Source organism: Nannospalax galili, unplaced genomic scaffold, assembly GCF_000622305.1.
Source record: "Nannospalax galili isolate Female #2095 unplaced genomic scaffold, S.galili_v1.0 scaffold809, whole genome shotgun sequence".
In the NCBI taxonomy this organism is placed as follows: domain Eukaryota; kingdom Metazoa; phylum Chordata; class Mammalia; order Rodentia; family Spalacidae; genus Nannospalax; species Nannospalax galili.
The window spans coordinates 1,967,003-1,979,138 of record NW_008360015.1 but is presented as its reverse complement, the minus strand read 5'-3'; the positions used below and the strand labels follow the sequence as shown (position 1 = coordinate 1,979,138).

Here is a 12,136-nt window from a genome sequence, read left to right as displayed (position 1 = left end):
TTATTTTGATATATCACAGTGAAAGATTTATCGTCCTCTTTTTTTTTTTTTTTTTTTTTTTTAAAAAAAAAAAAAAAAAAAAAAAAAAAAAAGTTTATCTTGGATATTGATTCAAGAAGTAAGAGAAGAAGGAAGGAGACCAACCAAGACAAAGGATAAAGGACTAAGACAAAAACAGTCAGACAGGAGGCCGCTATTCCCTGTCACAAGGCCCAACTACTTTTTATCTAGTCCATTTCCCTAAACTGTGTACGATTCATGTGCTAAAATATGAAAACGGAAATTTGCAGTGAAAACTGAGAGACCACAGGATTCTCCAATGTTTGTCACTGGCAATCCTCTAAAGGGGCTGGAGACATGGCTCAGCAGTTAAAAGCACTGGCTGCTCTTGCAGAGGACCTGGGTTTGGTTACCAGCACACACATGGCTGCTAACAACTGTCTGTAACTCCAGTTCCAGGGGATCCGACACCCTCTTCTGGGCTCTGTGGGCACTGTACAACATGGGTAACTTACATACATGCAGGCAAAATACACACATAAAAATAAGCAAGTCTTTTAGAATCCACCTAAGACTGTGGCACCCTCACTGTGACACTTTAACTCTGATGGTAGGACAGTTCTCTTAAGTCAAAACATTTGAGTCTCAAAATATATAGAGACTAAAATGTTTTCTACAGAGTAAAATCTAGTTTATTACAGGGCACAAAACTATTTCAAACCCAACAGTGTACACAGCTGACAACAAACATGATTTTTTTTTTTTTTTGAGACAGGGTCTCCCTGTAGCCACAGCTGGCCTGGAACTCACTATGTAGTCCAGGATGGCCTCAATCTCAGAGATCTGCCTGCCTCTGCCTCCTGAGTGGTAGGATTAAATGCAAGCACCACCATGCCCAGAAACAAACATAATTTTTGATCCTGACTTTAAAAGACCACACAAAACTAGAAAATTGAAACAACAAAGACCACATCACCCTTTTCATACTTTATGCCCTATAGCTTGACTCACATTAACATTCACTTACTCAATGCTGCAATCCGTAAAGGCACAAGCGATGGAAGGCTTTTGTAACAGGGTAGCTTGGTCAGAGCTGAATCCTCGGCCTCACACAAATTCAGCAGCTAGGAGGGAAAAGGCATTTACTTTAACCCACTTCTCCTGGGAGGACACCCAACAACCTTCACAGACATTGCAACCCAAATAACAAGATGAATTAAACAGAGCTTAAAGAAATTAAGCACTGAACTATGATACCGAACTTCCATACTCAAGAATAAAACTCAGCTAAGATCATTACAGTTAAATTATACCCATTTGCTTTGACGGCAGGATTTTTTTCTAACTGCCAATCCCATGGTAGTAAGTGTGCTTCCTCAACCCTGGGCAAACACAGACAAGGCCACAACTCAAATACTTGAATAGTCCTGTGAATGGGGCTGCCCCAGCCTTTTCTGCAGGCTGCTGACCTCACATACAGATGTCTGGAGACCCAGTCATTCACATCCACAGCACCATATACCTTACCTCTGTGTAGAACACCTTATGTTCCACCACGTTCAGGTCCATGGTGAAGAGCCGCGGCTGCAGTGTAGTACAGAAGGTGTTGCCCTCCATCAGGCCAATCTGCGCATTGGCAGGCTGGTGCCGCAGCAGATGCTTCTTCGGTGGGACCATGTCCTGAAGGACCTGGGAAAGAACCAAGGATGGTGCCACTCACCAGCTGCCCCCCAAAAAGCTAAGGTCTCTCATCTCCATATTCCACACGACTGATTTGAAAACAGGGAGAGAAGAGTCATTACAGAGGCCTGAAATTTTATTAAGGAGAAAGGACATGCTTCACGTGCTACCACTGAGGTATAGACAGCACATCAGATAAATTCAGTTTTCAATGCTCCAGAATGACTTCACATAAAACAATGAAACTACCACCCAGTGACAGACATGCTCAGGAACTAGTTCTATTCTCATTAAAAATTACAGATATGTACTGCTGTTTGCCTATCTAAGGTTCCAAAGAATATGCTAAGTTTTGGAGGGTTCTTTTTGTCTTTGGGTTTTTTCGGTTTTGGTTTTTTGAGACAGGGTATCCCTTTAGCCCCACCTGGCCTGGAATTCACTATGTAGACCAGGTTAGCCTCAATCTCACAGAGATCTCCTTTGCTGCTGCCTCCTGAGTGTTGGGGTTAAAGGTGTGAGACAACATACCATACCCAGCTGTGAACAGTACTTCTGATATGGATGTGAAATCATAAACAGCATATTTGTAACTCGGATTTGAAAGAAATAGAATCCTGGTGTATAACAATCTCTTATTTTTTTGTTATGTTTATTTAGGTTTAATTTATGTGTATGAGTGTTTTGTCTACATGTATGTATGTGCATACAGTGCCAGAGACCAGAAGAGGATGCCAGATCCCCTGGAATTGGAGTTTTAGACAATTCTGAGCCATCATGTGGGTGCAATGGGTCCACTGCAGGAGTAGCCAGTGCTCTTAACTGCTGAGCCAGCTCTGCAGTCCAGAATCTCACCTCTTTGTGCGGTTCCATTATCACTGTCACACTTTTCCCAGTGACCTGGGCCAGGACCTGCAGCGAGTGCATAGCCTGCTTTCTCACGGTCGAGTTTGGAGAGGTGACTTCACGAACCAAATCATGGGTCACATGGTGGAAAGATTTCTCCTGAGCCGCCACAATCTCCTCCGCTCTCTCTTCATCTTTTAACGGCGTCGCACACCTCATCAGAAGCTGCTCCAGGGTCGTCTTTGCCATGGCGACTGCACCATTGGAAACCTGGAGGTCAGGGAGGCCTTAGGAGGAAAGCAGGGTGGTGCCACCCACCACGCTCACAAGGCATGTGTCCCTAGAGGGAGCATGGCCTTGACAATTACATAGCTTCCACTTGGTATGTTAGGACCCAAATTACCTCCCGTAGATATTCTTGTTTGTCCTTCAGAAAAGGTAATCTGCATATGACACTGACCCTCTGGTACAGTGCCCACCAGATTCTACAAGGAAGGGTCAGATCTGCATATAGGTTCCTAAAGAAGGCCCCACCTTGGCCAGTGACATGGCTGAGTGGGTAAAGGCACCAAACCTGACAACCTGAGTTTAATCCCAGAACCCACAGGGCGGAGAAAGAAGCTGGCTCCAGCAAGCTGTCCTCTGACCTTCACACGTGCTTCATGGCAAATGTGTACCCCCACACACAAAGTAAGTGAATGCAATAAATAAACACAATAGTAAGAACGTCATGTCTGCGGGACCTTTGCAGACCTAGGAAGTCGTCTCTGTCAGATACATCTAAGCATCAAACTGGTCTGAATGAAGTGAACTTATGTTAAAGTACCTGGAGATGGCACATGAGTGTTAGGGGCCATCCCCGAGTTCAAGATGCCATAATGAAACCAAGCATCTAAGTTCCTCAGCTGGGAAGAGTATACTGTGTACTTGGCAAGAGGCCCAGGCAGATTGGCTAAGGCAAGCAGTGTGGTTACTGAGCCTTGGGGCCCTGTGTCACCTACCTCTCCGGTCAGGTCCATCATGACAAAGAGGAGTGCTTTGAGGAATGTCTGCTGGTTCTGCAGAACCCAGGTGAGGGGCAGGCGCTCCATGAGAAATTTGATGGACACCACACCGCCAAGCTTTGCATACCAGGCCTGCTCGTAGCAGCAGGCACACAAGCGCTCCACGATGTAAGAGAAGAGGGGCAGCTGGCAGGCCTGCAGAGAAACCAACAAAGCTAAACCACCAGTTTCCAGAACAGCACACCCCCTTAAACTCAGAAGATACTGTTCAGTCCCCCCTTACCCTCTCCTTGGAGCCCAGGATGATGCTTGCGACATCGAATATCACAGCGAGGGCCACCTCCCCGATTTTGCAGAGCTCCTTCTCTTCATAGGCCATACAGATGGCTATGGCATCAATGAGAACCAAGGGATCCATTCCTTTGGAGCCATTTTCTTCACTGTGAAACATGGCTGTGCTGGGCTGGCTGCCCACCTGGTAGCAAGGCAGCAAGAAAGGACCTAGAGAAGAGAGGCAGGCAACTCAGCAAGTTCATTCACAGGCATGTCCTTGCCCTCAAGTTACTAGATGACTTCATTTTTCCTTGGGTTAAAAACTCACTAAAAGCCAGCACTAGTCATTTAATTTCATTTTACTGGGGGAAGGGGTGCCATAGTGTATGTGTTGTGGTACATGTGTGGAGGTCAGAGGACAAGTTATGGGAGACAGTACTCTTCTTCCATTATGTGAGTCCTAAGGATCAAACCTGGGTACCAGGGTCTGCCTGCAAGCCTCCTTACTGGCTGAGCCACCTCCTTAGCCCCAGCCCTAGTATTTAACCAACCTCCACTAAACTGCAATTATTTAAAAACAACATAGTCTGGTTTACACTATGGCTCATTTTCTGAATGTTTCCTACAATATACTGTATCATTTTCTAATTTTTTCAGTCAAAAGTCAAAAATAAGCTAGGTATGTAGCTCAGGTGTTGCCCAGTATGCCCGAAACTTTAGGCTCCATCCCCAGCACCACATAAAGCAGGCATGGTGGTGAACGTCTGTATTCACAGTACCAGCAGTGCAGGCAGGATGAGAAGATCAGGGACATCCTTGACCAAAATCAAGTTCAAAGCTAGCCTGGGCTACATGACAGATCCTGTTGAAAAATTTAAAATTAAAAAAAAGGAGGGGAGGGCAGGGAGCAGCACTAGACAGATTGATCAGCGAGTAAACGCACTTGCCACACAAGCAAGGTAACCCGAGTTCAATGCCCAGAATGCACAGTATAAAGAGAGAACTGCAACTTGTAAGGCAACTGGCGGGGCCACAGACATATCGTTTTATGAAAAAAATGTTCTGCAAAGGACTGGAAATCAATATGGGAACAAACAACCAGTCCTGCCCACCAGGAGCATGAGAGCCATGAAGCCAGAGCCGCACAGCTGCCCCAGGTGGGAGGAACAGTGTGGGGGACTGTCAGGGGGAAGCCATGATCACTGCAGGGGAGGGGCAAGAACAGGCTGCAGGGTATTGGGGGCGAGAGCCAAGGGGGAAGGCTGGCCTTGGAAAACTGCCAGCAGAGTGGGCCAGAAACCACCTTTGGTTTGCTGTTGCTATAGTTTTTACTTTTTTGGGGGGGGGTGGTTAACTACATTTATTTATTTATTGTGTGCATGTGTACATGTGTGTGTTTGTATGTATGTGCATGTACACATGGAGGTCAGAGGACACCTTTGGGAGTGGGTTCTCTCCTTCCCCTACATTAGTCCCAGAAATCAACAAACTCAGGCCATTAGCCTTGGTGGCAAGTGCCTGAATCCACTGAGCCATCTCTAGCTCATCCACCTCTATTTTACATGTGGTTTGCTCAATGTAGGGAACCCCCATTTCTCACACTAGCACAGGGCCTAAAGGTTAAATGAGACAAATCTTGGTAGTAATTTCTACATGGATACGGTGCCCACCACAGAGCCTCAGCTTCTCTCTGGATTGAGTTTTTGTAACACTTAAACTCGGGGACTAAGGGGCTGCTCCCAGAGGACCTGCACTCACCACACTGCTGGGCCACAGCCACCATGGTGTAGTGACGAATCAAGCTGGCTACGAAAGGCAGGGCGCTAGGTCGCAGGTCTTTGATGACTGCGGACATGAAGGCCCCAGTGAGAGCCTGTTCAAATGTCTTCCGGGCTGGAGTGTCTTGAGCTTTGTAGCGATGCGAGATGATGACATTGGGGATGGTCTTTTCAGTAAAGCTGAAAGACAGAACAACAGCCATCACCAAAGCGCCTAGTCCCTGAGCTGAGGAGTACAAGTTTTCCAGCTTTTTTAAAAAGACTTATTTATATAAGTGTATGAGTGCTTGCCTACATGTATATAGGTACACCACGTATGTGCTGAGTGCCCATGAAGACCAGTTTCCCTCTGAGTTACAGACAGTTAGCTGTCATGTGGCTGCTGAGAACCAAACCCAGGTCCTATGCAAGAGCAGCCAGTGCTCTTAACCACTAAGCCAAATACTGTAAAATTTCCTTTGTTTTTTTTAAGGGGTGCAGGGTCTCGTGGTGTAGCTCCTCTGGGGACTGGAACTTGCCACATAGAACAGGATGGCCTAAAACTCAAGAGATCCGCTGGACTTTGCCTCTGATGGAATTAAAAGCTTGTGCTACTATGCCCAGCTGTCACCAGTGAGTGAATTTATTTTTTGATTTCAGCAGCATCTGGTGCCAGATAGAAATTTTATTAATCTATATTTATGGTCAGTGTGCCAACCAAACGTATTCTACCTAACATAAATACAACACAGAATCGGAGGTACATTTTGGAACAGCAGCAGTATTTTCACCAGCATTTTCTACTTTAGGAGTCAATGAAGGCCGGGCATGGTGATGTTCACCTTTAGTCCTAGCCCTTGGGAGACAGGAGGCAGGTAGATCTGTGTGAGATTGAGGCCAGCCTGGTCAAGTAAGAGACCAGCTGGAGCTACAGGTAGACCCTGCCTCAAAAACAAACAGAACCCCGAAGAGGATGGTGAGTCAAGGGAGGCTTTCCCTGTTGTCACCAAGCACTCACCTTAAGCGTGCTCAAGATTTGGCTTAACCCATCCCCATGGGCAACAGGCATAATGGATGTGAACATGACTTTACTGGTGTGCTGAAGACACCCTCATTCACTGTGTCCCAGCACACGGAATCTTCCAAGACCTCAGACAAGCGCCAGGCCCATCTTTGTGTGCTTGTATTCAATCGTGATGAACCAATACATGCCAATGTGGGGACGCCCTTTGTGCTGAGCACAAAAATCAACCTAATTTAATTAGGGCTGATGAGAACAAGACACTAGGGGAATGGGAAGGGACTCTGCAAAACAGATTGAGGCTGGCTGTAGCTGTGAAGGGGTTAAGGATGACAGCAAAGACCTCAGGCCAAGGCCATCAAGGAGTGTTTGAAAGGCAAGAATGAACAAATTAACCCACATAAAAAGCCAAGCATGGTTCCTGTAACCACAGCACTATGAGATACATAGGGCTTCCTCCTCACCAGTCCAGCTCTAGGCACAGTGAGAGATCCTGTCTCAAAGGAATGAGAAGAGTGAGAGAGCAGCACTGGATACCCTCTGGCCTTTGTGCATAGCCAGCTCCTGCACACACATACCCGCATATACCACGTGACACCATACACACATACTCAGATATAAAAAAAAAAATGGCCCATTACAAAAAAACAAGAATCAAAGCCTGACTTTTATCTTTTATAATTAAAAAAGCCAAAGTCAAATCCATCCAGGATGGCTGTGTACACCTTTAATCCCAGTGATCAAGAGGCAGAGGCAGGTGGATCTGTGTGTTCAAGGGCAGCATGGTCCACCAGGGTTACACAGTGAGACCCTATCTCCAAAAACAAAACAAAATACAGTGAATAAAAGTCAAATCCTAAGAAGTAAATAAATGACTAAACAGGCATGAGAATAGCTGTGGGACGGGCTGGGATGTGGCTCGGTTGGTAGAGCACTGTGCAGAGCACACATGAGGCGTATACTCCCAGCACTCTGGTGGAGGCAGAAGAATAAAGTTCAAGCTCACCTTCAGCTATACATTCAGTTTGAGGCCAGCATGGGCTACATGAGACCCTGTCTCAAAAAACTACAAGAGAAAAGCTGTGCCAAACAGAGAGCCTTGACCCTGGAGCCCCTGAAGCTTACAACCTAACAGAGGAAGCTGTAAGACACACAACAGAAGTGAGTGTGACCGAGACCAGGCCCTTTCATGTTTCTGGTTCTCCTTCTACTTTCTCTAGTGGCCAAAAGAAGCATCACTGGGTGGGTCACATGCTGCCTTGACCACTGAGGGGCTACACTCCAGACAAAGTCATGTCAGTTCTAAATTCTGGTGGCAAGATGCACCCAGTCCCAAAGGCTGGCCCTCCCACGTACTTAGGGTGTGCAAGCAGCTGGTAGAGCGCATGCTTGTTGTCCTCCAGACTCATCATGGCCACCAGGAAGCACTTGATCACCTCCCACGCCTGTCTCCGATAGTAGGGCTCCGTGTTGGCACTTTTCAGGCAATCCAGGGCAGTTTCAATGGCCTAGGATAAAAAAGCAGAGGAAGGGGGCTGGAGAGCTGCCTCAGCAGTTAAAACCACTGGCTGCTCTTGTACAGGACCAGGGTTCAGTTCCCAGCACCCACATGGTGGCTAACAACCACCCATAACCCCAGTTCAAGGTATCCAATGCCCTCTTCTTGACTCTGCAGACACTGCACAACACAGGTGCACTTACACACATGTAGGGAGGTAATACACTCATATACATAAAGATAATTTAAAAAAATTTTTTTTAAACCCACAGGAAGTACAGTGTGTGCTGCAGCTACAAGTGTCCAAGGGGTGGCACAGTAGAGGTGGCACAGTGCTTGTTTTGAGGAGAGAACAAGGGGGCAATACAGTCTAACAGACACCCACCAAAGAGTTCAAAACGGAGGCAGCATAAGGAACTGCATGACACAGACTGAAATGTAAGGCAGCTTATTAATTCCATTTTTAAAGTTAGATTTCATTTTTAATTTACATGTGTGTGTCTGTGCTCACGAGTGCAAGTGCCCATGGAGACCAGAGGGGGGTGACAGACCCTGGAACTGCAGTTAGGAACAGCTCAGCTGGTCTAAGAATGGAACCAAGGGCCTCCTCATGAGCTGCCAAGGGCTCTTAACTGCTTGCCTCTCTCCAGCCCCAGATTTCACATTTAATGGCCAATGGGGGATTACAGAATTCAGTAAGCTCTAGAGGGTCTCATGTGGTATGTTTGCAGGGGCCAACTGGAGCCTGTGTCATCTCAACACCCATAGAGGTCTAGTGAGAACCCTGACCTCTCGGCAGTACAGCTTTCCTGCATTTCATTTCACACTGCAGGACAACTTTTTAAGCTTTGACTTAATTCTCTTTTGAAAAAGATTGACATCTACCCCCAGAAACCCTCACACTGACAAACACAGAGAAAGGCACAGAAACACAGGACACACACACACACACACACACACACACACACACACACACACACACACACACACAAATATGTACTTTTTATACTACTTGGTTTCACAAGAGTCAGGAAGTAGAAAATAGGAGGGTTTGGATAGAGAACAGGAGAAAACTAGATCCTGGGATGCTGGGGATGAGAGATAATTAAGGACTGAGTTCTCAACAGCTCTGGAAATAAGACCTATCAGGATCAAACAAACCGAGAGTTCAGGATGGGCTGGTTATCAGGAAGATTAACTACTCAGGAGTTCCAAGTTCCAGGGCTAGAGAGCTGGCTCAGCAGTTAAAAGATCACTTTGCTCCTCTTGCAGAAGACTTGGGTTTAGTTCCCAGCACCCATATGTGGTGGTTTACGACTGCTTGTAACCCCCAGCTTCAGGGGTTCTAATGCCTCTGGCCTCCATGAGCACTAGTAGTCACACATGTATACACAGACACACATACATACATACACACACACACACAATTAACAATAATAAAAACAGATTTTTTAAAATCATAAACATAAGAGTCCCAAGCACCCAGGTGACACCACTCCACTAACCTATGGGATGTACGTAAGCTACCTTGCCATGCGAGCAGATGCCACACAACTGTACTCAGTGAGAGACTCTCCTCCAAAGCTGTCTCAGATACATATTTTACACAACAATCAGAGTGAAAGATTTAATTTCCCTGACACTCCTGCAGGCTCCGACTCTACCTTCTCCATCGGGAGCTGGAGGGAGGCTTTGCAATCTGAGAACTCCACAGTAATACTGGGGCCTTGAACTTCAGTCACCACATAGTGTAGCTTCTGGGATTCCTTCAGCATCTTCCTGTTGCTCCCACCAAACTTCCCAAGTACACGGTAGGCCACATGGGAGATGCTATCTGCAGGGTTGCGCAGTGTACGCCACAAGGCCTAAAAACCAAAGGGTTTTCATGAAAGTGTCATAAGAAAGAAGGTTCACACAACCCACAGCCAAAGACTCCAAATCCCAAAATGGTAGATGTGACAATTCCTCCTCCCACCTGTCCCCCTAATCACGGCTCCCCCTCCTTGGGGAAAACCAATGTTATTAGTCTTGTTTGTTCTCCCAAGGAATTTCAGCATCTTTAACCAATAAATAAAATTTAGAGCTCCTGTCTACAAAAAAAAAAACAAAAAAAAAAAACAAAAAAAAAACCTGACACAATAAAAAACAGGGGTAAAGAATGTAGAGCAATGCTCTCTTAGGCATGAAGTGAGGAAGGCTGGATGGGAGGGGCAAGGGGTGACTTACTGCACATTTTTGTCTGGGAGTTCAAGGGTAAGTTCCTGGGCTTTAACTTCTAACTTACTAGGTTTATAACGTACAAATGTGATTGAGAAATCATTTAATACATTTCCAACCACAGGGGTCACAATGACCCCTGAACACAGGATTGCAGCAATTAAAACTGGATCAAACTCAGAACACCCAAGCCAACTGTCTCAGAACTCTCCATACACATTTCCTCATGCTTTCTCAATCATCTAAGTCCAAGAATAACCCTTGTTGGGCAAGTGAGATGGCTCAACAGTAAAGGCACTTGCCACTAAGCCTGACAACCTGAGTTCAATTGGCAGGACTCACATGACGGAAGGAGAGAACTGACTCCCATGAGTTGTTCTGGCCTCCACACGTGCACTATGGTACATGCCACCACCAGGCCCTTTCCCAACCCACACACTAGATAAATTTAAAAAAAAAAAAATGCAATCCCAGCACTCGGGAGGCAGAGGCAGGCGGATCTCTGTGAGTTCAAGGCCAGCCTGGTGTACATAGTGAGTTCCAGGACAGCTGGGGCTACAGGGAAACCCTGTTTCAAAAAGACCAAAAATAATAAATAAATGCAAAATAAATAAATAAATGCAAAAATGTGTTAACTAGCATTGTTCATGCTAGTCTGAGTCTGGCAATATTGAAGTCAACTTGAAATTGTGGTACACATCTTTACACCAAGCAAAGGTCCAGTTTCTCTCATATTCCTACAGATCCAAAATCTTCTCCTTCATAACTGCTACAAAGGTGGCCTTGACTCCCCTGCTGGTCCTGACTTCCCTCTGGTCTGTCCCTCTGGCCTCAGGTGTCCTCAGGGAGCGTCTTTGCTTCTTGTCCAGAAGAGTGAAGCACTGGGGTGGATGCATTGGTCTGACTGGGAGAGACCAACACTGACCCTTGTCCTCAGGAATAGGGGTTAATGGGCCTCCAAAAACTGGCGATTACCTTGAACCTGTATCTCCTGGGGTCTAACCTCATGGTGTAGCAAATGTGGCCCTGATCCTGCCTTTTCTCAGGCCCCATAAGTCATCCCTGAATTGACTTTCCCTCTGCTGCTCACACACACTCAGGCCAGGACCAGGCTCAGCTTTCTGGAATCTACAGTTGCTGGTCTCAAATCAGGCACTTAGTTGTCAGGCCTCTAGGTGACAACAGGCAAAGTGGAACCCTATGCCATCTTCGTACAGTCTGGGCAGAGGCCAACATCTAGGCCAGGTAGGGAAGGACTCCTAAGGTAAACATCCAGTCTGAGATGCTGTCTCTCCAATCTAGCTTGTCCAGGGACCCCCTGGTTCAGGAGGTTCTGAGTCTCCATCATGGAAGGCTGGTGCTATGAACCCTATGCTAAATAGACAGAAGAGTCAACAGCAGACAGTTCCACCTCTAACAATTACCATTCCCATCACTAATCACAAGGAGTGCAAAGCATGGGAGAAAACCCAAGATATTTAAGACGTGATCTTTAATGAACAAAACACTTAAGACTGGGCTGAAGAGGTGGTTAAGCGGATTGGCTGCTCTCATGGAGGACCTAGGTTCAGTTCTCAACACTGACATGGCAGTGGAAGCATCCATAACTCCGATTTCATGGGTTCACTTACATACATGCGGGCAGGCAAAAGACTTACTTACATAAAGTAAAAAAATTAAAAAGGAAAAAAAAGACTCTAAGACTTCACAACAACCTCCTTCATTATCTGTTCTTTTTCTTTTGGGATGAGGTGGGGCAGGGAAGACGTCTATCAACTTTGGAGTCTGCATCCTTTCACTTTGAAACCAAGTTTTGTGGATACAGACAGGTTTTCCAGGGGCA

The 12,136-nt window shown here is 46.2% G+C and overlaps 1 protein-coding gene across 8 annotated transcripts in view; it reads right to left on the bottom strand.

Annotated features, from left to right (window-relative positions):
* Trrap (transformation/transcription domain associated protein) overlaps positions 1-12,136 on the bottom strand; it is a 123,430-nt gene that overhangs the window by 79,698 nt on the left and 31,596 nt on the right. For all 8 annotated transcript variants that reach the window (XM_029559093.1, XM_029559096.1, XM_029559097.1 and 5 more), the window contains exons 21-28: positions 9,741-9,941; positions 7,935-8,086; positions 5,559-5,758; positions 3,811-4,028; positions 3,525-3,722; positions 2,533-2,793; positions 1,528-1,689; positions 1,028-1,124 (exon numbers count right to left, since the gene is read on the bottom strand). In XM_029559093.1, coding sequence (XP_029414953.1) covers positions 1,028-1,124; positions 1,528-1,689; positions 2,533-2,793; positions 3,525-3,722; positions 3,811-4,028; positions 5,559-5,758; positions 7,935-8,086; positions 9,741-9,941 — 1,489 coding nt within the window. The remainder of the gene's footprint in view (positions 1-1,027; positions 1,125-1,527; positions 1,690-2,532; positions 2,794-3,524; positions 3,723-3,810; positions 4,029-5,558; positions 5,759-7,934; positions 8,087-9,740; positions 9,942-12,136) is intronic.